The sequence below is a fragment of the Photinus pyralis genome, unplaced genomic scaffold (genome assembly GCF_008802855.1).
Source record: "Photinus pyralis isolate 1611_PpyrPB1 unplaced genomic scaffold, Ppyr1.3 Ppyr1.4_LG7, whole genome shotgun sequence".
In the NCBI taxonomy this organism is placed as follows: Eukaryota; Metazoa; Arthropoda; class Insecta; order Coleoptera; family Lampyridae; genus Photinus; species Photinus pyralis.
The window spans coordinates 21,958,895-21,985,448 of record NW_022170738.1 but is presented as its reverse complement, the minus strand read 5'-3'; the positions used below and the strand labels follow the sequence as shown (position 1 = coordinate 21,985,448).

The 26,554-nt window shown below is 35.8% G+C and overlaps 2 protein-coding genes across 3 annotated transcripts; one reads left to right on the top strand and one right to left on the bottom strand.

Annotated features, from left to right (window-relative positions):
- Positions 1-5,911: 5,911 nt before the first annotated feature.
- On the bottom strand, positions 5,912-12,397 carry LOC116175638 (LMBR1 domain-containing protein 2 homolog). The gene is made up of 6 exons (XM_031493864.1): positions 12,075-12,397; positions 11,852-12,024; positions 6,836-7,003; positions 6,581-6,791; positions 6,181-6,535; positions 5,912-6,132 (listed from the first exon to the last, which is right to left on the bottom strand). Exons 1-6 carry the CDS (start codon positions 12,246-12,248, stop codon positions 5,927-5,929), a joined length of 1,287 nt encoding a protein of 428 aa, XP_031349724.1. The 5' UTR covers positions 12,249-12,397; the 3' UTR covers positions 5,912-5,926.
- A 5,864-nt stretch (positions 12,398-18,261) lies between these two features.
- LOC116177331 (cyclin-G-associated kinase-like) lies at positions 18,262-26,187 on the top strand. 2 transcript variants are annotated; one of them, XM_031496279.1, is made up of 11 exons: positions 18,262-18,497; positions 18,560-18,621; positions 18,666-18,840; positions 18,890-19,155; positions 19,204-19,426; positions 22,963-23,198; positions 23,248-23,408; positions 23,460-23,799; positions 25,532-25,779; positions 25,832-25,937; positions 25,987-26,187. In XM_031496279.1, the coding sequence occupies exons 1-11, from the start codon at positions 18,365-18,367 to the stop codon at positions 26,164-26,166; spliced, it is 2,130 nt and encodes a 709-aa protein (XP_031352139.1). In that variant the 5' UTR covers positions 18,262-18,364; the 3' UTR covers positions 26,167-26,187. The 2 variants fall into 2 exon arrangements, 1 of the variants encoding a protein (XP_031352139.1); XR_004146652.1 differs by lacking the exons at positions 25,832-25,937; positions 25,987-26,187 and having other exon boundaries at positions 23,460-23,577; positions 23,633-23,799; positions 25,532-25,669.
- The last annotated feature ends 367 nt before the right edge of the window (positions 26,188-26,554 follow it).

Genomic DNA, 26,554 nt, shown 5'->3' with positions numbered 1-26,554 from the left:
AAAGAAACGGATTGATGATTTGAAGAAGGGAACCGGCATCAAATTTTGCGAAGATAACGTTACCGGGCGGTGCCGATAGTCAACTGTACCATCGAAGCGATCTGTTTCCATATTTCTAAGCGAAGTGGCATTTTCCAGGGGTTCATAAGATCCATTTGTTGCCAAAAGAGAATATCATCCACGCCAATAACTAATTTTTTTGATTTGTTTAAAGCAGTGGTCGGGTATTTTTTGGAATTTACATAATTGATTTTGTTCGAAGTAATTTTAATATTCCTAAAGGAATCGATCTATGAGAATTATTTGCATAGAGCAATATTTATTGATAACAATCAGATCTAGGCAAGGAATTTTGGTTATTTTGTTTCATTGATTTGGAAATTTGCATTTAATTTGCGTGTTCTTTGAACAGGAGAATGTACCAGTAATTTATTATGTGCTAAAGATGAATTTTAGATAAGGATCAAAGTATTGACACGTGATCACGAGACAGGTATTGCATTTTTACCACCCGCACCTTAGTAAGGAAGGTATTGCAGAAATACAAGTTTTGAAGCACCAAGAATCCGAATCAAACAGAATCTCGATTATGTCGATCGGTCTGTCTGTCGGTCTGTACTCTCATTTCCGGCTAAACGGCTGAACCGATCTAAACCAATTTTGATACACATACTCCTAGACATAAAAGGAAGAGCTGAAAAGGTTTAGGGGAGAATCGCGCATGCGCAAAGTGTGTCAAACTCTCATTTCCGGCTAAACTGCTGAACGGATTAGAACCAACTTTGGTACACATATCCTTAGACATAAAAGGGCAGAATCGCTCATAAGTAGGTGTGCGGGTGGTATCTGTGCTAGCCACAGCAAATCTTTTGTATTTCTATTTATAAGCCAAACTGATATATTTTAAGTCAGTAAGTTCAGGTTTTTGAGGAGATAAGAAGTCAAACTTCCTCAAGGTATGGAGTAAAAAGCATTCCTTATTAATGAGCTAGCCGTGGGTAAAATATATTAAGTCAACTTATTAAAATTACTTGGTGACCAATTGTAGATTCCAATGTTTTGAATCCGAGCTTAGTTTGGCTTGGCTCGAAACTCGGCTTGCAACCGAGCCGATACCTGGACGTACATAATTTCGGACCGTGGCCGAGTTTCGGGCCGAAGCCAGTTTCCAAAAAGCTTGACTCGGCTCGGCTCTGCTCGGCTCTGTTCCATCCCTATAGTAGCATCTGCAGTTACAATTTTAAATATCTTAGCAATCGCTGCGCAAAGTGGAGCCTTTTTCAACAAAATTTATCTACTTCTCACCTAGTAAATAAAATGCACCTTTATTGAGAGTTCAACTCCTGAGACAGACAGACGCATATATTAGCGTATTATTCACGAATAACACGCAAATAACAAAAGTGGTAATTGCAAATTACCTTTTCACATTTGAATATTATATATCGAGAAAAATTTTCCAGAAATATGAGTATAAAAGTTGCATGTTGGAGTTAGAAAATTGTTATGTACCTAATTATCTAAGTAAATAGTTCAAATCAGAGATCAATACCTAATTTGTAAATATCTCACGCGAACCTCCAGACATTCGATCAACGTGACGGGCGTCTGACTTTAATTTAAAAAAATGTCCTTTTCTTGTTTGTGCAGGGAAGATTGCAATTTACCCCTCGTTGTGATGGTTAAGCTTCAAAATACTAGTCTAGCTATGCGCACTTCCGAGATTAAAGGAACCGCTCGCCAACCTCCTGACCTATATTCCCAAAATTGATTGTTATTGTCGGATGGCGAAAAGCTCATCGTATAGTTAAATTAATCGTTCGCGATCGCACATTTAATTTGAAGGAATTTGGAGAAGTTTATTTTTTTAAATTCCTCGCGACGTTCGAGCAATCAATTTTGCTATTTTTCATATAAACAAATCATTAAATTTGTGAGGATTTTTTTAATATTTTGGATGGATGACAAAAAGCCTAGATAATAATTGTACCTGGTTCAAATTTTGAACGGCAGAAGTTTCTTCTTGGAAAGTAGGGCAAGACAAAAAGTAACTTTACCTTGGCCAAGTATAAATCCCAGAAACTTCGAAGCCGTAATGCCAGGAGCCGGAATACGCTCCTTGTCCCTTAGGTCCGGTGCACACACCATGGCCATGCGCTTTCCCATCCTCCCACCCGCCGCAATAGGTACCCCCATCGTCGAAGTCAAATCTACCACCGTTCACGTGGCTTTTAGTGGTCGCCGTGCCCGTGGCTCCTGTCGCGGCTGGGGAAGACACAACTCCCCCGTTACCCACTTCCCCGCCAGAGCTAATGTTAACTTGGTTCGCTTGTTGCATACTTCTCTCTCAATTTATTTTTACACTAAATGAATTCACATATAAAATTATAAGCATTCTAGATCGAGAAAACTTCCAGGCACTTTTATTCCGTTTTCGATAATCAAGGAGTTCTAGTGCCATTTCACTGGCACTCAACACTACACCAAGTAATACACTTTGATTGCTCCAGGTATAAATAAATATCAGCTCGCCATTTCGATCGGTCGTACGGTAGTCGGCGCGGCACTGAATCCAGCCCGGGTACACCGTCGCGACGCTGGCGTACATGCGCACACTCACCTATAAATTATTCGTCATTTTCGACAATCGCATTGCAATTTCAATTTTAATAAAAGAAAAGCCGAAGAGAGCCTTACCAAATCTCTGAAATGAAATCTGCAGTTGTAAATCCGAAGCTGGCTTCATAGAGGATACGAACTTTAGTTTTAAATTCAAGCTCCAATGCGAATATAAAGTTTCCTTGGTCTTGGTTATATGTACATATTTTTAACTAAACATCAGTACTACCGCAATGCACCTTTGATTAATTTGTACACTATGTTGAATCATTAGAAAACGGAAAAAGTATGGATTATTTAATTTGATTAAACATAAGACACTTAAAATAGAATTTGAGCGTACGCAATTTTAAAAGTAGGTAAAAGTTGTCCTATAATTTGGCGCATACGCGCCGCATTGGTTTCATTTCAAGTCAGTCGCAAATCCAACAGGTGATTGAAATCAAAGTATGTGATAATGTCAAAATAGTAAAATAACTGCAATCGTTTACAATTTACTTAAAGGGCGTTTTAATCAAGCATATTCCGCTAGTTTAAACATTTGGTCGTCTTATGTATAGATAATATCGGGCGATCAAAAATGGGTGACTGTCGAGTCACCTTTGGAAGTTAAAAGAACGATTTCCCATGTAAACAAAAATTCCAAAGGTGCGACTAGGCGGTCACTCATTTTTTATCGCTATGTATGCTATAGGTCAGAATATTGGCACGTTGCACGTCCGGAAAATGTCTTTCACAAAGAGATCGATGATTGGTTAAAATTCACGTGGTTATTTCAATGGCCAATCACTTCTTGGACATCAATCTCTCGTGTTTCTACCGTTGTACCTACGCTTCCGCAAGAAAATAAGGACAAGTAGGTAGACACATGATTCATAATACCTAATAAAAAAAACCATTCCAACTTCCAAGATAAGGAAATAAGAATTAGTAAATTATGAGTAGTTATAAGTAGGTAATAGAATAGTGAGACAACCTTATGAAAAACAAGTTAAAAAGTAATCGTAAACGATTTACATAAAGCGCATTTCCCATTTGTAAGATGCAACTTCTGTTAAAATCGTAAAAATCCGGCCACAAATATGAAAGATAGCGTTGCACATGGGCAATCCATTTTTGTCGTGCTACTTCAATTTCAGTTTATGAGAAGAATTTCATTTCAATGCTTTTCTAAATAAGAAAGTTGGAACTGCGCATGCGCAAACCTAAATTTTAAACTAATGTTAGATTTTCCTTTGTTCCAAGCGCCTAAGTATCAAATTTCACTTAAATAGTTCCATAGATAAAAAAGTTGTCACTGCGCATGCGCAAAATAAAATTTTGAAACTGGCGCTAGATTTTCCTTTATTCCAAGTGCCTATGTATCACATTTCATTTAAATTCCTCCATAAATAAAAAAGTTGGCACTGCGCATGCGCAAAACCAAATTTTGAAATTGGCGTTTGATTTTCCTTTATTCGAAGTGCTTATGTATCAAATTTCGTTTAAATCAAAATTACTTACCGATCTAAAAACAGAACAGCAAAAATACTTACCGACGCCTTTTTAAAAATCAACAGTCTTACCTACATTACATTTAATCTTTAATTATTGTTAGGTACATTAAACGTACAATTTGTGCTGTTGTTTCCTATAGCAAGACGCTCATAAAGTCATAAAGGAAGTTCAAAGCTAGTAAACTACATCAGACACATGCACATTTTTATGAAATTATTAACTTCAATTTTGACAAATAAACTGGTTACCTAGTGATATACACCATACCACTTCGATCATTTCGATTTATTCTGCTCGTTAATTTCTTAGTGCATATTTATATTGGTTGCATAATTTTAATTTCGATCGCGCAAAAAATGTTATAAGCACGTCGAACGTTAAGGGTTACCGTTCTCAGACAATAATTGGAGTCGTCGCTTCGCTCCTCCTCCAAACAATTGTCTTCGAACGGTAAAAATCCCTTACCGTTCTCCATACTTAATATACTATTACAATGCAATTTGTCGGTGGCGACCTCTATTGGTTCTCATGAATAGTATGCCGTCCTTAACGTCATCACGGTTGTTGTCAAAACTAACTAGGGTTCTTGCGTGAACTCAATGTCACTGAAGGTCATCCTGGTTGTTGTCTAAACTAATCAATGTCACTGAAACTAAGAAGTTGCAACATTGCAAAAAGGAAAACTTTGCTACATGCATGAATGTCTGAAGGGCGATTCTAATACGGTTTTTATTGATTGGATATAGATTTCAGAGCGTGCTCAAAGGTAGAGAACAGTGGTTCTGTATTAATTGATAATCGATTTCGGAGACATGGCCCAATCAGTTCTAAAATGTAGTAATTAGATCATATTTTTAAACGATCAATTTTTAATGCGTTGCAGACCTTCCCCGCAACCTCGTAAACAAAAATGCTGGAGCTCCACTCACGTTTCATATAGGTTCTAGAAAGTAATAAATTAAAAGGTAATTGATATTTTATTTAGTCCTGAAGTAGGAGAATGGGAACAGGCAATGAAATTCCATCGTAGAGTGAAGTTACCTAGTAAAGAATGTGCAATATTGCTAAGATAGTTAATGAAGTTCGAATCCCAATGTAATATCTTTTCATTTAAAATTGATTAATTAAATTGAATGCATAATTCGCTGATACCTTTCATAATGCAAGAAACTTGCGTGTGTTCTAATTGACTCTCCCATTGGAATTCAGTTTGCCCAATAATTAAAATTTTACCTTTGCAAAATCCAGATGAAATTTCAATTGTTTGTAATTGGAATTAAGTTTGCGAGCAACTAACGTAATTATATTAAATCTATTTGAAAAGGCTATTTCCTTTTCCTTATCATTTCATGAACATAAATTGAAGTATTTCAAAGAAATTTGTGCTGGTTTAGGGTAGTTTACTGTCCATGTCAAGGCAAAATTTAAACAATTTTGGTTCTGTAAACCACAGGCCATTTCTACTGCAACTGTCAGTGAGTACAGAATTGAGCTTTAAACTTTGGTTCTAAACAGGTCATTTCAATCCTTAATACCAGTTCGCGATTCTGTAGCCAATCGGCCCTGAGTACTGTCACTTATCCGTGTGTTCGTAGTCGACCAAAAGTTAAGGGCTCAGTCAACGAAAAATTAATGTGTATACCTCACCACATCTGACTTCACTTACAGGGTAACATAAAATGGCATACAAAGCCAATAAAATCTGGCCCAAAAGATCGACGTAAAAACTTGTTGTATTTTCAGTCTACTAAATTGTGAATTATAATAACGTTTGTGGCAGATGGCAGTATATGTGGCGGGTACTTTAGATTTATACATCAAATTGAATATACTTACTTACCTCAATAGTACAATAATCGTACTTTAAGTTTGAGACAATAATAGCAAAAATTGATAAGGGAGGTTCCTTATTAAAAAAGGTAACTTCTGACCATACAACGGCAACAGACAGAATTGCAGCGAGCACCGCTAGCACCTTCTGCACGTAACAACGAAAAAAACACTTCCAATACCACTCTAAAATACACAACAATTAATAATAATGACAAACAACAAATTAATTACCTGCAAGAGGGGTATAAATATATCTCACAAGAGTCGATTTTGGTTTAGGAAAAGTAGGTTTAAATCTCCGATCCATCGACGTCAGATTTTTAAGCACATCTTCAAGATCGAATATTTTTTCGACGAGTATATTCCATTGAGTTTCAGTTCGTTGAAGCACTTGAAGTGATTTGATGACCTGCTTGTGCAATCTGATAAGCGACTTTTCTGATGGAACATCTAGGGGAGTGTCATCCGGTAGTTGTCTTCTGCTCATGCGATCACGAAGTTCAATCGGCACTTTATGTAAAATCGTTTCCAAATTGTGATGTAAAGCATGTCCAGGACGAATGGATAGAGATATAGCTTGCAGTGACTTAAAATAATTATTAAGCAATTAATTATCCAGATCGAAACTTACCTCCAACACATCATCGACAGTCTCCTCGGCCTCACATTTATCCGAGCTAAGCTTAGCAGCTTTAAAATATGCGTAGTTTACCACATACATATAATTGGAATTGTTCCACAATCCTCTGGGAACTTCCACCAATGCATAGCCCAGTAGCAAGACGAGCAAAAATAAACCCCAGGTGTTACTTGCAGAAGATGCGATTGCCTTCAGCTTCGGCCTAAAAAAAATATTAAATGCGAAAATAAAGTAAGACATACCGACCAGTCCAAATTTTCGCCGGGCTTCAATGCCAAATAGATAAGTAAAATTCCGCAAATGAATAAGTACGATCCGTAGTAGATGGCGTTATCGATAACGGCAGATTTTAGTTTTCCCTTTATCGTAAAATCGCCCGCCTTAATGTACGATTGCATCATAGGCATCAGTAACCTGCCAAAAAAAATTCGTTACACGCAGTCACTTCTCACACGATATTTTAATACCCACAACACCCACACCTCACAACTGATACTGTTTTGTATAAAAATAAATGTGAGATTCTGTTGTAGTCACAAAATTCTATTGTTGTAGCTAGAGTTACTCGCGTGAACAAAATTATCCCACAGGATTAGATTAGAGGGATGGTACGCTCACAGTCAGCCAACAAATATCAAGTATCAATTGACAGATACCAAGTGTGACGTAATCTTCCCGAGAAATATGACGTGAGATCGAATTGCGTTTCGGAACAGTTCCAATTTCAACGCCGAAGTAATAAATAGTTCGTGTCGTTATAAATTGTGTATATGTGAGTGATAAAAAATATTTTAACTGTTATAAATGAATTCCTTTCAATGCTGTTATAAATTTCTGTTATTGACTGACTCTCTAATACATTAATTGATACTTACTAACTGCACACATATGATAATACGATGTGTCAAGTGACAAACAGTACGTGTAAATTAATTAGTGAGTGTCAATGGGTAGATAGTAGTGAATTTGCGGATGTACATTTTACGTTACAAAACTTGTCGTTATATCTTATAACGTAAAAAAGCTTAAGAATTATACCGTATAAAGACACTATTATACCTTATGTTTATAAATAACGTAAACCAATCAAATTCCAGCAACAATAAATTTATCCGCAAGTGCGTTTCACTAAATTTCCCTTACGTTATATCATAAGAAAAAATGGCCGTCTAACGTAACGGAAAATACGTGTCCGCAAACTCGCTAGTAGTTAAGTATCAATTTACAACTAACAAATGTCAACTGGAAAATTCTGTCAAATGATGGGAACAATTTATTCTTTAAAAAATTCTTATCAATTGATTGTTGTGTAAAACGCCATGCGGACCTTTTATTTGGCTTCGGCATCTGCTATGGGACAACTAGTACATATGTGCTTTTCAATTATTTTTAACGTTGAAAGGTGGTTGTAAATAGGGGCTTAAACGCAATTCCAATCGTGTCATTTGAATTTGAAGATACTGTTGATGTTGTATCAGAATTATTTAATGATTTAGATGTTTGATTGTGTTTAAATAATTGTTTTATTTTGTTTTGGTAATTGTAAAAGTAAATTACGTGTTAAAAAGACTAGATTTATTCAACTAGGAGTTAAGTGGGTAGGATTAGTAAAAGTTCATCTCATGTTTTTCTCCGGTCGTAGATAAGAAGCTTTCTTATCGCTGCGTAAGCTAATTAGTTTCAAAATAAGTACGTGTCATCGCCGAAGTAAGCAGATGTTAATTCATTCGAAGACGCGGTATTTTGTTAGGGAAGTAGAAACGGAAATGAGAAAAGGAAATGGTTTTAAATAGAAGAGGAAGACGTGAATCGTGGCTTCTTAGGTAGTGGGACGTTTGAAACATAGCCGTTTGTTTAGATCTATTGCCGTATTTGAGCGCATTTGAAAAGACAGTATGTCCTGTTTGATTGTAAAGTTGTGTAGAAGAAAGCTTGAGATTATTTAAAGAATTTTGTTGACGTCGTGATAAAAGTGAATGTTAAGTTAAGTTAGGTGTACAAATATAGAAAGTGAAGGATGGATAAGGAAATTGCAGTACCTACTTGAAAAAGACCCAGATCGTCAGCTGATTTGCCTATCATCAAGGCCAGTCACATCAAATTTTGCCATTTGCCAATAACGCAATGTGATATTTGTCAAATCATTTTTAGCGAAAATTCATCAAACACACAACATTAATGAAAACCATTTTAAAGAAAGCTGGTTAAAAATACCATGAGTCAAATTTTCATGAAGAAGAACAAGAGATAAAAATGGTAGTTACATTTACATACCAAAATTTAGGATTACTGATACTATGTACGGGCAAAATACAAGGCGTCACAGGAAAATTTGCAAAAGTACAACAAATATACCTAAAGATCAAGATCATGGAGAACATGGAAAAATTCCTAGTTGTAAATGGTACCTGGATACTATAGGAGTAGTGATAGAAAGTGGATCGCGACAGTTTGGCGGGAGATTTGGCAGAATTAAGGGGTTATACGTGCTTGCTAGTCAGCCTTGGTAATGGGAAACGAAGTTTGTTGCCAGAACAACGTTAAAACAATTAGCACTATTTTGAAGGCGCATTCTGGAAAATTAAAAAAAAAGTGGGGATTAAAGATTTTCAGAAGGCATTATGCGATTAGCTGCGAAGATTACGGTCGAATTCCGCGACAGACCAAAAATGTAATGAGGAAAAAACTCAAAAAGCAACATTTTCTATGCAAGAGTATAGTACTATAAATAGTTCATCCGTTAATTATCTAGATGTTTATTTGGACACTAAACTTACAAGGAAAACTCAGGTGGACGTACTAGCAAACAAATTAAATGCACTTGCGCTTGTCCTAAGAAATTTAAAAAAACATAGTATCGCTAAGTGTCAAAAAGTGCATACCACACACTATTTCGCTCTCAGGGGCATTCTCCTGCAGGCAAGCCAAAGGAAATGCATTCGAGTATTGCAGAATATGAACTATATCGCTAATTGCCGACAAGCATTTATCAATGTGATACTAGCATCAATCCATATACCGGGTGACCCAATAAGACTGTTCCTCGGTCATATCTCGGAAACCGTTCGTCGTATGACTTAGGGGTAAAAAAAATTATTGGGTAAATCGGTCCTGAAGAATCGCTGGAAAATATTTTCAAGTTCTAAAAATGACCACTCGATAAATATTTTCGAGTTCTAAAAATGACCACCAGAGGGCGTAACTGCCATCTTAAATTTTAAAATTGCATTTTCTTTAAATTTCGGGCAATAAACTAAACATTCTTTTTTCACATTTTTAAAGAGAACCAGTTTATCTATCATTTTCGTAAAAACAAAAACTTCTTAACCGTTTGACTGATTGTAACAAATTTGGTATCGTTGAAAAGAGCATTCCTTGGATAACAAGAATCAACCAAAATATATTAATTTAGTTGAAACTTATGTCCTATCATTTTTCTTTATGAAAAAGTAGCCAAATAACATCCAAAGAGGCCAGTGAAAACTACTTTTCAAAATATCGTTCCTAACCTCAAATATTGGGAAAATGAGATTAATTAATTAATTCAAATGCTTACATGGTGTCTTATTTGACGTATTTCCGGTACTTGTCGATGGCGCGAAATATTGTTTGGAAAAGGACCCTACACTTTAAGGTAGGCCTTGGAAAATTAAACAAATGAAACACGATGCATTATAAAAAAATAACAGCCGTAATTTGTAAATTATTCTGCTGTGTTTACATTCAGAAAGAGCAGTTTTTTGAATTTGTGATCTTTTCTAAAATGCCGATTTCTAACCAAGAAGCATTTAATATGCTGGCGATATTTTGTGTATTTTCAAAATGCGACATCGCTGCCCGCATCTTCTATTTGCGTTATGCAAATCGACCACAAACCATCGCCGCCAGCATATTAAATGCTTCTTGGTTAGAAATTGGCATTTTAGAAAAGATTACAAAATCAAAAAACTGCACTTTCTGAATGTAAACACAGCAGAATAATTTACAAATTACGGCTGTTATTATTTTATAATGCATCATGTTTCATTCGTTTAATTTTCCAAGGCCTACCTAAAAGTGTAGGGTGCTTTTCTTTCGCGCCATCGACAAATACCGGAAATACGTAAAAAGTAAATTTAAGATACAATTTAAGCATTTTTATTAATTAAATAATTAATCTCATTTTCTCAATGTTTGAGGTTAGGAACGAGATTTTGAAAAACGGTTTTCACGGGTCTCTGGGTGTTATTTGGTTACTTTTTCGTAAAGAAAAAGTCATACCTATCATTCCATTTGATTTTTTTAGGATATTGGGTCATAGTGTCAAAACTAGCCCTCTGGTGGAGAAGGATTCAACTAAATTAACTTTATATATTATAGTTGATTCTCATTGCTCAAGAAATGCTCTTTTCAACCATACCAAATTTGTTAAAATCGGTCAAACGGTTAAGAAGTTAGAGCAGGTTATTTCAAAAACAATTGAAAGCCCCACAACCATCTTTGTTTTTGAAATAACTGAGTTTTTGTTTTTACGAAAATGTTAAACTGGTTCTCTTTAAAAATATGAAAAATTTTTTTTAGTTTATTACCTATGCGAAATTTAAAGAAAATGCAATTTTATTAAGATGGCAGTTACGCCCTCTGTTGGTCATTTTTAGAACTTGAAAATATTTTCCAGCGATTCTTCATGACCGATTTACCCAATAATTTTTTTACCCCTAAGTCATATGACGAACGGTTCTCGAGATATGGCCGAGGAACAGTCACCCGGTACAATTTATTAGTATTTGTCAAAAGATATGACATCCAAATTCAAACTAACAAGCACATACACCATCATGCCACTCGGAACCATGAACATCTTCTATTATGCAAGTATAGCTCACCAAGACAGAATTGCAGGACCGGACTATATCAGTGTTAAACTACACAATTACACTCCCAGTGACATTTAAAAACTAAATTATAATCTATTCTGGGCTGTTATTTAAAAAAAACTATTAAACATTGCCTACTATAGTGCGGATGAGTTTATTAAGACACATTTTAACTTATTGCATTTATGTGCATGTATAATTATTTGTTTTGACCTGTGTTAAGGTTTTCTTTTAGTAAAATGACAAATAGATATTATTATTATTATTAATTTGTAGAATAAGGATTTTTATTTACATTTCATTTGCGTAAACATTTTTCTTATTAATCAAAGAGACAAGAAGTTGCAGTAATAGCCATAATGTGCCCATTTCTATAGTGTAAACTATACTATACAACTAAACATACCATGTTAGACATTGAGATGACCAGTAGACAGTTCTCCACAAATTCGGAAAAACCTTCTCAGGCACATGACTCCAAGGTTCTTCGCAAGGAAGAGTCCCATCGATTGAAAGGTTAGCGACATCGCTCACATTAACTATAATGTGCTCGGCAGAAGTGCACTGACGGTACACAGTCTACATGCAAAGTATTATTATTTTAAATCGAAATGGACTTGGTAACTTACGTTAATGACGTCCAAAGGTAAAACGAATATAATTAAAAAGCTAAAATACCAGGCCAATAATACTACAAGCGTCACAAATATGTGGTGACGAAACCAGTTCCCATACCGGTATAGAATACTAGCAGCAAGAACGAAAGATAAGATGATTTTCGTTATTATAGCTGTGTAAGTCATTTTGCATAACTTGTGGTAAAAGTCTAGTTCTGCGAAGAAGGTGTGCTATTACTTTGTTCCTTTTGCAATTTTTGCACCTCTTGTTGCATTTTCTCCAACTTCTCCAATGTGTAACTTTTGAGAGGTATCAACCGAGGTTTACACATAAGGAGCTCTTGGGAATCCTCAATTATCAGTTGACCATTTTTGGGAAGTATGAGTTTTAATTCGCTATCAGTAGCTTTGGACATTTTACATATGCCCTAAAATTATTCACTTATTATTAAGAAAGTTATGTTTTACATATTCTTCGGTGATTCATTAACATTAAACTATATGAGGCATACTAATTCTCAAAAACACAAGTCCGATTTACGGTTATTTCCTACGAATCAATAAAAAAATGTGACACATTACACAACACATCAAACTTCGCAAGTGCATGTCATCGATTCATAGCAATAACAGCGCTAACGGAACCACAAAAATAGTGTGGCTAACATACCTACTTGGTGAGCGTGTTTGATATTTAAGGCGCTTTCTTTCGGCTACTTCGCAATCATGATTTCAAAATCGTGATTCGTCGGATCACGTTTTACGAAAGAACGCGCGAATTTAAATCAAAGTATGGTTAAGTTTACGTAGTACACATTTGCATTCGAATTACGTATTTTTTGTTTGGATTATGAAAATAATTTAAATTCAAGTGGAAGTACATGCGCGATTATGCTCCTCTTCAGTTACAAATATGGACTAGCAAAAATATCCTTGCATTTATAGGTTAGGAATTCGTGATCATAAAACTTTTATGTTCAGTTTGTTCACGATTTTAGCAATCATGATTATAAGATCACACTTCGAAAGAACGTGATTTGACAATCCAAACGCGTTTGGATCACCGAAAGAAATCGCCTTTAGTTGTTTAATGGCCCTTTGCACCGACAAATTAGGCTCTTTCTTTCGGCTGCTTAGCAATCATGATTTCAAAATCGTGATTCGTAGGATCACGTTTTACGAAAGAACGCGCGAATTTAAATCAAAGTATGGATAAGTTTACGTAGTACACATTTGCATTCGAATTACGTATTTTTTGTTTGGAGTATGAAAATAGTTTAAATACAAGTGGAAGTACTTGCACAATTATGCCCCTCTTCAGTTACAAATATTGACTAATCGAACATTTGAGCAAAAATATCCTTGCATTTATAGGTTAGGAATTCGTGATCATAAAACTTTTATGTTCAGTTTGTTCATGATTGCTGCAATCATGATCATAAGATCACACTTCGAAAGAACGTGATTTGACAATCCAAACGCGTTTGGATCACCGAAAGAAAGCGCCTATTTAAGCGGAGATTAGCTTAAGCGTCGCCTAAAATCCATGGCAACGATTATTGAGACAATTGTTGCCATGGATTTTAAGCTACGCTTAAGCTAAGCTCCGCTTAAATTTGTCGGTGCAAATGGCCATCAGTTTCAAAAGCATTCGTGAGATCGTGACCTCTCACAAAAATACTACAGTACTTAACTATGGTAGCAGATCGTCAGCTATTTGTCAGCCATTTTGGAGCCCATTGACAATCCAAATCTGTGCACAAGAAAGTGTTTTGTTTAAGGCACACAATACATGCAGGACATAATCAAAGCATGGAACGTTTTGCAAACGACCAAACGTCAATTGTCAGTCGACTCCAACATGACAGACGAATCAGCTGGGCAGGGTCTGCTATATATAGTATTTATGGTCTCGTCTAGTAAGTTTTTGCAAAATCTCACTTGATGTGTTGTATTATTGCTAGCTGCACACTGCACAGTGTGTATCAGCCAAGTGGAATAAATTCGTTAACAAATAATTAATTGGCGACCTGATCAAGAAAACCTTCGGATGCGTCTGTGTGTAAAAAAATCGTGTGAATTCTAGATAAATACATAATTACATATTAATTATCGCTATGGCAAAAAGCATTCTTAAAGTAGAGTTTCTAACAACTAGTGAAAAGGTTTCTGATTGTATCTATTGTATAGTGTTGAGTAAAACTACGAGCAACTATAATAGTCTAGATTTATATCTCTTTATACGCCCTTTGAATCGCACTTTAATTGATAAAGCGACTTGCATTGAAAAATCTTCAGATTTTCTGGTTTTTCAATTAATGTCCATACTTTATTGTCTATTAGGGACTCGTGCCCTTCATCCATTGCGTTTCGTCATTCTTCTGCATCATCACCACTCGAGGCCACAGGTACAGTGCTTGATTCTTCATTCACCGCTTCTGATACGAAATACGGTAGGTATATGTATATGGTCTTGATAAAGTTTTTTTTTCTTTTCCCACTCTTTCCGATCTTCTGAGTACATAATTTCCTTGTGAATAACATATCGGCTTCCTGATCATCACCAGATTGTGCTTCGGAATATAGGTATATTCTCGCCTTCTTCCTCATGCTCCTCTTCGCTTCTATGTGAGTATCCTTCTTTTGAATAATCGGCTTTTTGTTCACCTTTTTTGACATTGATTGTCGAAGAAAACTACATCTCTGGATTTGATGATGTGACCTGGTTTTTCAAAATCAAACAGTCTGCAGGCTTTAGTTCTTCATCGTAACCCACGAACACATATTGCTTGCTCTTTGGATCGAATTTCTTAATTGTGGTATATGAGCCTGTGCGTCTGTGCGATAACTGCATTATGCGGGTCACTGTATTAAATTTACCAACATGCTAAATGAGGTTGGTCTTCGACAAGTAATTAAGGAGCCCACCCGAATTACAGCAACCTCTGCTACGTTATTGGACCTTATACTTATCTTCTCACATATCAACCCTGTGGAAGTTGGCACTGTTGCTATGCATCATTTTACCGATCATTCGTTGGTTTTTTGTAAATATCCTATTCAGATCAAATCACAGAAACCCTTTCAAAGAACTTACAGGGATTTTAAACATTTTAATAACATACAGTTTAATTCTCTGTTACGGTCTTTAAATTGGAATTACATATATGAACTTTGGGATGTTAATGATATGGTTAACTATTTCAACTCCTGTGTCAATTACATCTTCTCCATTCATGCCCCATTAAGAACGGTCCGCATAACTAAGCCTAGGTCACCATGGCTAACAGATAACGTACGACTCATGATGTCTTTGAGAGATGCTGCATTACTTAAATTTAAAAGAACCAAAAATATAGCGCATTGGAACTACTACAAGATTCTACGGAATAACACTAATTACGCAATAAATAAAGAAAAAAAAGCATATTTAGATTATATGATACGTACTAATAAAACACGCAATCTGTGGAAAGAATTAAAATCCTTAAATATTTACTCTTCTTGTAATGCAGCAATTCCACCACATTTAAGCCAACCAAATTTAATAAATGAAGCATTTGTTTTTAAACCCCAGCAGTCGAATAAAGAATTAATTAATTTTTACAGAAATAATCGCCTGTTAAACTTTCAAAACACATTAACTTTTTCAAAAATTTCCGATTTTGATATAGAAAGCATACTTTACAATATTAAGTCCAAAGCCATTGGAGAAGATGGAATAAGTGTTGACATGCTTTTGTTGTGCTGTCCATTTCTAATTCCATATATATAACTTATATCATCAATGCGTGTCTTACATCTAACTCTGATGTTCCTGACATTTGGAAAATTGCTAAGGTGGTACCTATTCCCAAAAACAGTAGCCCTACGAGTTTTAATGACTTGCGCCCTAAACTTAACGGACGATATATTCGCAGCAACTGATAAAAATAAACTCTCCATATTAGTAACGCTTGACTTTTCCAAGGCCTTTGACACAATTAGTCATGAAATTTTAATAAATTTATTATATTATGTTGGCCTAGGCTCGCATGCAAGTACATTGATGGGAAGTTATCTTAAAGATCGTAAGCAACTGGTACTAGTAAATAATACTAAATCTGATGCACTACCAATTTGCTGTGGGGTCCCACAAGGCTCTATTCTAGGTCCTCTATTATTCACATTATACACCTCCAATTTTTACAAATGTCTACAACACGCCAAGTTTCATCAATATGCAGATGACACCCAACTTCATTATAACTTTCCCCACGACAACATCGCTCAGGCTATTGAGCACATGAATTGTGATATTTACAGAATTGTTCGTACGTCTGAAGAACATGGATTATACATTAATCCTTCAAAGTCGCTAGCGATGTTGTTTGGAAAAAGCAATATTAGAAGTAGGTATAAGGATGCTGTAGAAATTTATGTTAAGGGCACTGCGTTACATGTTCAAGACAAAGTAAAAAATCTTGGAGTGGTTCTAGATTCTGATCTCAGATTTAAAAAGCACGTATCTGAAATGGTGAGGAAAGCCTACTTAAATTTAAAATTAATATTCAATAATGGGTTCTATCTTAGTAAACACCTTAAAATTATGCTTTGTGAGTCACTGGTTCTATCGCAATTCACTAAATTCACTTATTGTGATACTCTTTATGGATCATGTTTAGATGCTGCTGACAAATACAAGATTCAAAAAAATCAAAATTCATGCATTCGATTAATTTATGGTTTAAGGCGATATGCACATGTCTCCCACAAATTAAATGAACTAAATTGGTTAAATATGGAGAACAGGAGACTTGTGCACGCTTCCTCCTTATACCACAAAATAATTCTGAATAAATCTCCACAGTATTTGTATGAGAAAATCAATTTCAGTACCAATACCAGGTTTTCGATGCTGATCACTCCGCCGATGCATAAAACGGTATTTTATGAGCGTTCCTATAGTTACAACATTGCCCATCTATACAATGCTCTACCAAATTCATTTAAAAAGCTTAGCCCTAAACAATTTAATTTACATGTCCAACGTTTCATACTTGACCGCCAGATCCGTAACCAATGAACACCTGATTAGGAACATATATATGTATAATAACAGTAATTATATTTAATATCATTCTCGCTACGTCCATTCATAATTTTTGTACCGCACTGGTCAACAATAATTTTCATTGTTTAGTTTTTATTATTTATAATTAGAAGCCATGTGTCATCCCTTTATAATGTAAGTAATATACTGGGTGAAGTGGAAGAGCAGAGGCAGTGGGTTTCACCACTGTCATCTGAACTTCGCCCAATTTAGTTACACGAATTTTTATTTTAATCTATTATACATTTTGTTGCAAGATGTAACTAATAAAAGACATTATTATTATTATTATTATTATTATTATTACTCTGTCATTGGGCGTAAACCTGTTGAGGGCCCAGAACAAGAGGGATAATAATAACTAAATAAATGTTTTAGATCAATCTTCAATCCTGAATTCCTGGCTACTTTTTTCTGGCGTGCATCCTTTTTTACCCTTTTACAGCTTTGTGAGGTGATCTATTCTTCAGATAGACTGCGCGGTGTTGACAGCTTCAGTCCACATTCTTTAATCTAGATTTTCATGCGGTAACATTGTAGGTATACATACCTAGCTACCATTTTGCTCGCCGACAATAAGTTAGGCCTTCTGAGTTTGAGCTCTTAAAGGACCACTGATTTTTATAATTCAAACACGCACTTTACAATCTGTGAGAATATTAGCAGAATGAGTTTGTTTTAGACGAAAATCAATTTAATACAGCATAACGCAACTATATTATAATGACACAATGATTAAATTAATTATTATAACATATATGACAAACAACTTATAATAAGATGACGCTGTGTGGTTATCAAATATGATTACGTACTCCAACACAGACGGACAGACAAACAAAAGCATGATTTAATAAGGAATCTTTTCCGCGTAAAGACTTTCGCTACTATAAATGCAAATAGGTGCGCTGCACGGACCTCTTACTAAAAATAACAGGTCCGTGGTGCACTGTGAATTGAACCTTGTCGTGTATTTGTATCTAGAAAATCCAGGGATTGATGACATCTATGACTACACATCTTTATATTGTGATTTTATAGTTACCCTGTATATACATAACCTTTAGAAAAGATCTTCTGACGTAAACCTTAGAAAAACAAATTCCCTAAATCATTTCGTGGATGTTGTGTTGTGGGTGTTCTGTCATCTGCGAATGCGGTAGTAATCTTTAAAGCTGCAATGTACATGTAAAATTTGAATTATTTGAAAATGAGTGAATTATTTAAATCGGCTTTCGGTTACTTTACTACACCCAGTAATGACACGGTTGAGAACGGCTTTATAGGACAAACAATTGAAATTTCCAACGTTAAACTGAAGATACAAAAAGTAATTGCTGAAGGTGAGTGTAGAATATTGATTTTATTTTAGGACACCCACTAACCTTTCATTGCTTTAATTTAGGAGGATTCGCTGTAGTTTTTGTCGCGCAAGATATTTCCACAGGAAAGGAATACGCTCTTAAGGTAAAATTACGGTTTCTTATAAGTTCAACAAAGGAAAGTTACAGCGGTTGCTTGCTGCCGATGAGGCGCGAAAAAGAAATGTATTACAAGAAATTAACATTTTGAAGAAGTTAACGGGACACTCCAACATAATACAATATTTATCTACATCTGTAATTGAAAAGAATCAAACCAGTCACGGACAAACGGAATACTTACTTGTTACCGAATTATGTTCAGGTGCTTTGGGAATTCAAATTTTTCGGGAAGTTTATTCTTTGTGTTTAAGGGGGCTCATTAGTCGACATACTGAAATCGTTAAATGGACCATTTGATCCCGAAACGATAGCTTGTTTGTTTTATCAAACCTGTAGAGCAGTGTGCCATATGCATAGCCAGTCACCGCCAATAATACACCGTGACTTAAAAATAGAGAATATTTTAATATCAAGCGATGACACTGTGAAGTTATGCGATTTTGGTTCGGCAACAATTGAAGTACACCAGCCTGATGAATCTTGGTCCGCAAATCAAAGATCTACTTTGGAAGAGACGGTAGAGCCCGATACGTAATAATATAATAATTAAAGTTCTCGCGTCTAGCTTGCACAATTTACAACGCCCATGTACCGAGCTCCTGAAATGGTAGACACATGGAATAATTATTATATTGGGGCTCCTGTCGATGTTTGGGCCTTGGGATGTATATTGTACACTTTATGCTATATGAGGCATCCCTTTGAAGATGGTGCTAAGTTACGTATACTAAATGCAAACTATTCTCTTCCTCAAGATCAAAAATATTCCTGTTTTCATGGCATCATAAGTAAGTATCTGAGTAATATTTCTGAACCAAAGTAACCAGAAGGTTTACTGAGATATTTTTATGATATTTTTTTCTTGTCAGTTTCCATAGAAACAAATATATTCACATACAAGAAACGGAGATATCCCTGTTATGGTAAAGCTTGAAATGGGGTCAATTTGAATGGAATAAGTGGTTAAAAATGCACAACTGATTATCTGCTTGTATCATGCTAGGCTTCAACAATATCACATGGGGCACTAAATGTTTTAAGAACAGAGCAATTAAAGAATTTCTTGCAGTTGATCTAAATACTCCATGGCACATAATCGTCAAGTGACAAACCTGTCTAGTGAGAGTGTGTGTGGTTCGGAAAATCGATTAAACAATCATAAATACAACACAAAAAAGTGAAATTTAAACAAAACGTTAAAAACATTCAAACTCGAGAGTAGCTCTAGGGTCTTCATTGATTACAAGGAAAAAAAAGAGCTACTGAAAATTGTACTCAGTTATTTTCTTACTTCTTTTCCAGTTTATAGTTTTCAACCTGTCCAACATTGGAGAATTTTATGTCCCTTTAATCATGATTTTACCTCAGATTTTACATTGATATTTAAAATATTATGCCACCCCCTTTCACGGAAATGAAAGTACATAGGCTGTTATCTAATGGAGCAGCAGGGTTTTATGGGCGAAGAATATGTATGATATAGTTTGTGGTTATGGTTTTGTATTTGTGACATCTTACCTTATAATCAAAGGCGGTTAACATTCTAATATTTTTAATTATTGATTAACCTGAATCATCGTTTCAAAACAGGCTGTAGGTAAAATTCGATTGTATTGAAAACTAAATGTAATCAAACGTTATATCAGGGTGTCGTAGAAAATAAATAGATTACCGTTTAAACTCTAGTTGTAACGGCCTTTTGAGTTCAGAAGGGCGCTTTTCTGCTTTATCTGTAACAGATAAAGACAAACAAAAAAAAACAAGAGAGATAGTGAATAGTGCGGCACATAAATATTGCGTTAGCAATGTCTAACGTTTGACACTAATCAGGTAACTTGCATATTAAAACCGCAATTAACACTCAATAAGAAGCAATAATTCCATTTACGTTACAACAGTATAAAGTAGACAAGATCGGGTTTCGGATGGTATATTCTTCCTAGCGACAAAAAATGACGTACGTAAAATAAGAAATAGCAAAACAATTCATAAGAGCAATAATCTCCAAAAGGTTTCGTTAATACTTGCAGTTAAATAGAAACAATATTGAAGTGTAAACAACTTCTATCCAAGTAGATCACCAAGTAATGTACGTACCTCGTGACGTCGCCAATGTCAATCTAGCGGGTCCATGCGAAGTCATCCAGATTCTGGGTCAGAAATACTGAGGTAGATAATAACGACAAAGTAATCTAGAAGAGAAAACGATGATAGAAACTTCGCAGAGAAGGCAAAGCCCTAAAAAATATGTATTAAGAATAATGCTGAAATATAATATGTACAGGGTGGCCAAATAAGAATGCGAGGTACTGTATCTGGGAACCTGTCCATCTTAGAGGCTTGCGGTAAAAAAATTTATTACTAAAACGGCCACGAGAAAAACCTGGAAAATATTTTTAAGTTTCTGCAATGGGCGCTAGGGGGCGTAACTGCAATCTGGAATCTAAAAAAGTGATTTTTCTGTGAATTCCGTTATATTAACCCAACAAAAAAATGTCCGGTCTTTGAAGTTTACGATAATCTGAACCTTTTTTGTTTGACAATTTTTCCTGTATCTCTAAAAATGAGGTAAGTTTGTTTAAATCGGCTAAGCCGTTTCGAAGATACAGGGTGTTCTTTACGGAAACCTTTGAATACCCCCCACCACTTCTTTTTTAGAGATACAGGAAAAATTGTTCAACAAAAATTGTTCAGATTATCGTCGACTTCAAAGACCGAACATTTTTTTGTTAGGTTAATATAGCGGAATTCACAGAAAAATCACTTTTTTTAGATTCCAGATTGCAGTTACGTCCCTTAGGGGTCATTCCAGAAACTTAAAAATATTTTCCAGGTTTTTCTCGTGGCCGTTTTAGTATAAAATTTTTTTACCGCAAGCCTCTACGATGGATAGATTCTCAGATACAGTACCTCGCATTCTTAGTTGGCCACCCTGTACATACCTCACACCTCATCCGTTCAGCGTATTCAATGGAGCAGCCACAACACATTAGAAATAGAGATAAACACTTCAAAGAAATATAATATTCACTGCAAAACTCATGAGAAGTGATAGGCACAGTTATGTACTTAGGATGGGAGCAACTTCCAGGGTAGGACTGTGTCAATGTTGAACGAAAAGTCAACGTTTCATCCACTTCCGTAAGGGACAAACACATAAAAAAAATTAAAACAAAATCCTTGAAAGAAAGAAAAGCTTACAAACCTCGTTTGGACATATTACCCCGCACGCAAGCGGTCGACAAATAAATCTGGTCGTACAAGGTTTGCGGTATTCAGGCGCACTTAACTCTTGTTGAATTTGATGACAAATTTTGGTAGCTGTTTGGACGGTAGAAAACTTTTAATAAGAAAACCTTAACAATCAGCGTCGCTGTACTACACTGTTTGCTTTTTCAACTAACGCGTTGAACTTCTCACTCAACTTTGAATAACTTGCTTCTGCACAGATTTATGCTGACTGCTCAAGATTTAGCGTAAACAGATGTACACGCTTTTCAACCGTCGCGAAAACTAGCAGCGACACTTCCACCATCAAATAAGCTACTTCTTTAAAAACTGGCCAATCAACGACGGAACGCACCAAACGACCCCACCTCTCCAATGTGAAACGCGCAATTCTGGGAAACACCTAATTTGAATTGAATAAAAGTGATAGAATTTAAACAAAAATTACGCATTTACAACATTTTTAAAAGGAAAAATCAACACTAAGATGAAAATTCAACTGAAACGAACCAACTCTGTGCGTATTTCGTAAATAATCCCCCCAGATTTGCTTTAATAAATTCAAATATTCTCGTACACAGGGTGTCCCGTCATTATTTTTGGTGTTTAGATCAAAATAACGTCTACATGAAAAAAACTAAAATATGTTTGTCGACCAAAACGGTACTTTCAATTTTGTTAAAATTTTGTTTTTTTATTATCTGGTTTGAGCTAGGAAGCTGTTCTGCCACGAATTTGGCACGGGGTTTATGCTCACTTTAGAGGTGCGGGGTACTAGTTTCAATACAGATGAGTAACATCGCATAGTTGTTTGCTACCCGTAATAATCAGAACTAGAAAGAATAAGAAAGATGCAATACCGAAGAGCATCAGTTTATAATTGCCACGTTCGAATTCCGACTGCTGTGCGTATGTCAATTGTACAAGACGCGCATGCCCATCGGGCATATGTGCACCAATTTCAAGCTGTTGTATTTTGGTAATCATTGAACAGGTTTGACAAAAATATGTCAACGTCCGATGACAAACATGATATGGCACTTGTACAGTCGCTGTTGTCGGCTGTACAAATTATAATATTGTTATAATGTTTCAGAATCATGTCTTCAGATCTGCCCCACCGACAGACCAACAATAGTAGGAGTACTGGAACAAATTGCTGCATTAGCTGAAACAAAAGGCTACAATCTGAAAGCATCCCTAAATGTTAAACTTAAATCTAGCAACTCAGATATTCATGTGGGTCAAGGTGATAGCAACCACGTTAGCAAGGTACCCACGCGACCGCCTCCCCCTTCACCCGCCCATCAGCCGGCCAGGCCAGCGCCACCGGTAATACTTTTCTGTTTTGATATTTGTAAAACTAAAAACGAAATACTAGAGGCCACAAAGAGACCCTGACTCCATTGCAAAGGCACCAATGCAAAATCAATCCGATCCCAAGCAAAGTGCGGGATTATTTTCGTCGATCAAAGGTGGAGCGGGTAGTTTTCTGAAAAATTTAAAAGATACAAGTTCAAAAGTCATGCAGACTATGCAGCAGTAGGTTTATTAGTATTGGTGTCGAAATAAAACTATAAGCTTTGATTTTAGGTCTATTGCACGCACAGATTTAGACATTACATATGTGACATCTAGAATTTTGGTGATGCCTTTCCCATCGGAGGGCTTAGAATCGGCTTATCGTACTAATCACATCGAGGACGTGCGGGTATTTCTAGATTCGAGGCATCCAAACTTTAAGTACTCTATATACAATGTCTCAGGCCGATCATATCATTCACGTTTTGGACAGGCTAGAGTTATCGATTGCGGCTTTGCATATCCTGAACACTTTAAGGCGCCGCTATTAAATTCTTTGTACCAATTGTGCGAAGATATGTACCAGTATCTATCTGGAGATAGCAGGAATGTTTGCGTTATTCATTGTATGGTAAGTGAGCGATGAACATATACAAATGGTCAAGGTTTCAAATTCTAATTGGTGCTTTAAATCAAGTACACAAGTATCATTGCTAAGAGCAGGTACAATTTAGACAGAACTACCTATATACAATGCGTAAATTAACTCTGAATGTTCAATTTTTAAATATACAAGTCCCCCTTAAGATCTGCAACCAATCGTACCTACTTTCATCTTTTTCAAATGTTTTTTAATAAACGTAAATATCTGAATTATTTAATAAATTTGAGTTTCACAGTTAATAAGTACAGTAATATATATCTAAAATAACTACTAATTTTCTTATACAGGGTGTCAATTTTAAAACTTGCAGTCGGCCATATTTTCCAAACTAAAGAAGATATTGAAAATCGCGCAAAACCGTTTCGGGGGTATCGAGGGGGAACCAGAACCCTCTTAAAAAATCCTAAATGGCAACTCCATACTTGTGACACATCGTTGGAAAGCTACTGAAAAATGATTTCCAGTGGTACCAATAAACTCAATATTCATTGAGACAATTTAACAAAAATTTAATAATTAACAAAAAAAATAAAAATTAAGCCATGCCTATCTTCAAGATTTGGTCGCTAAATTCGAAGAAACGGGATCTGTTATCAATAAAAAAAGAAAGCAACCAATATTGCTTAATGAAGCAGCTCAGGTTGAAGTTCTTGGCCAATTTGCCATAAATCCCTCAATGTCAACATTTAGTTTTTTTTTGTTAATTATTAAATTTTTGTTAAATTGTCTTAATGAATATTGACTTTATTGGTACCACTGGAAAGCATTTTTCAGTAGCTTTCCAACGATGTGTCACAAGTATGGGGTTGCCATTTAGAATTTTTGAAGAGGGGGGCTGGGGGATTAAGGGGCGTGGAGATTTGTCACTTATAACGTCATTCTGGTTCCCCCTCGATACCCCCGAAACGGTTTTCCGCGATTTTCAATACCTTCTTTAGTTTGAAAAATATGGCCGACTGCAAGTTTTAAAATTGACACCCTGTATATTATACAGGAATATACAGGGGTGGCAATTTGAAAACTTACCACCCCCCCATGTCTTAGTAAATAAAATTTTTTAATTTGCACGATAATTACTAACCTATATGTAATGCTATTTGGTATGGTTGGAAAGCATTTTTTCAGAGCTTTCCAACGACGTATCACACATGGGAGGTCACTATTTAAGATTTAAAAGTTCGAGTGGCTGGAGCGCAGGGGGTTGGAGGGGGTGCGTCACCAACTATGTCATTGTGATTCCCCCTCCGAATTACCGAAACGGATTTTGATTTTTTTAAATATCTCGTTTATTTACTAATGGCCGTTTGCACCGACAAATTTAAGTGGAGCTTAGCTTAAAATCCATGGCAACGATTATTGAGACGATGGTTGCCATGGATTTTAAGCTACGCTTAAGCTAAGCTCTACTTAAATTTGTTGATGCAAACGGGCATAAGACATGGGGGGTGCTAAGTTTTCAAATTTGCCACCCTGTATATTACACTGCTGTTAAATTGGTATGTAAGGTAGGTTGCATAACTGTCTGGCATTGCATTGACTTGTATATTTAAAAATTGAACATTGGAGATTTGTATGTTCAGAGTTACAATTTACGTACTATAGAGTTTTTGATAAAATGAGCATGTGAGAATTTAAAATTAATAAATGTGAAACAATTATGAGTCACAGGTAAAGTTGAACTGACACAATTACGTTTTAGGATGGTAAATCAACTTCAGCAACCATATTGTGCGCATTATTAATTTATATCCGACTTTTCTGTGTTCCTGAGGATGCGTTGCAGCTGTTCGCCGTAAAGCGCATTCCGCCAAATATGCTACCGTCAGAGCTGCGATACCTTTATTACATGACTGATATTGTACAAAATCCACCCAGCTATCCACATTATAAGCCAGTCACGCTAGTTTCTTTACAAATGCAGCCTGTACCGCTATTTACAAAAGTGAGGTATGTGATTGTTAATGTAAACGATGAGAGGAAGTACAGTGCATGTTTTTAGAGATGGATGTCGGCCGTATGTGGAGGTATACAGCGAAAATCGCTGTATTCTGTCGACATTGCAGGAATATGAACGAATGAGACTGTACAATATATCAGAAGGAAAGGTATTGTTCCATTAAAAAGTGTTACCTTACGTCAGACTTTTGTTTTTAGTGTTTGCTTCCGTTGAATTCCAATGTATGCGGGGATGTTTGTATAATCATTTATCATGCTAGAAACATATTGGGGGGCGTAATGACTCAGGGAAAAGCAACGGGAATTAAAATCTGCCAGATACAGTGCCACACTGGTTTCATATCTGAAGAGGAAACATGTTTGCGATTTACAAAGTAAGTGTTTTTTTGTTTGGAATTACTTTTTGTGTCAATATCAGTGTGGTTGATGGCCGTCAGAACGATAGTAGTGAAAGTAGTAAGTATGCCAAGGACAAACTAATTTTTAGGACGTTTTTTAAGAATTAAAGTTGAAACTGCCATCCTGGGAGGGGACTAGAGGCTTTTGAGGATGCATTTGGGGGGGGGGGGCATATTTAACGTTGCAAACCATGTTAGTGCATGCTGACCGGCATCTACATAGATCTAAAACCTTACTCTTACCTTAAAACAAAAGGGCAAACTTACAGAATTAACTGACCTTCGACAGCCTCAGGCTTGTAACATTTTTTATTTTACGCCATCTATGTATTTCTTCTGTAACCGGTTTAGTTAAGATGTAAGTTATT

What these genes read in the sequence shown, in the direction of transcription:
- LOC116175638 (XM_031493864.1), bottom strand. Translation starts at nt 12,248, where the DNA reads ATGACTTACACAGCTATAATAACGAAAATCATCTTATCTTTCGTTCTT. An exon ending in TCATCTCAATGTCTAACATG is followed by an intron (nt 7,004 to 11,851) that starts GTATGTTTAGTT and finishes TTTTTTTGGCAG; the next exon opens with GTTACTGATGCCTATGATGC. An exon ending in TATTTATACCCCTCTTGCAG is followed by an intron (nt 6,133 to 6,180) that starts GTAATTAATTTG and finishes TGTGTATTTTAG; the next exon opens with AGTGGTATTGGAAGTGTTTT.
- LOC116177331 (XM_031496279.1), top strand. Translation starts at nt 18,365, where the DNA reads ATGAGTGAATTATTTAAATCGGCTTTCGGTTACTTTACTACACCCAGT. An exon ending in GAAAGGAATACGCTCTTAAG is followed by an intron (nt 18,622 to 18,665) that starts GTAAAATTACGG and finishes GGAAAGTTACAG; the next exon opens with CGGTTGCTTGCTGCCGATGA. An exon ending in TGTTACCGAATTATGTTCAG is followed by an intron (nt 18,841 to 18,889) that starts GTGCTTTGGGAA and finishes TTTGTGTTTAAG; the next exon opens with GGGGCTCATTAGTCGACATA.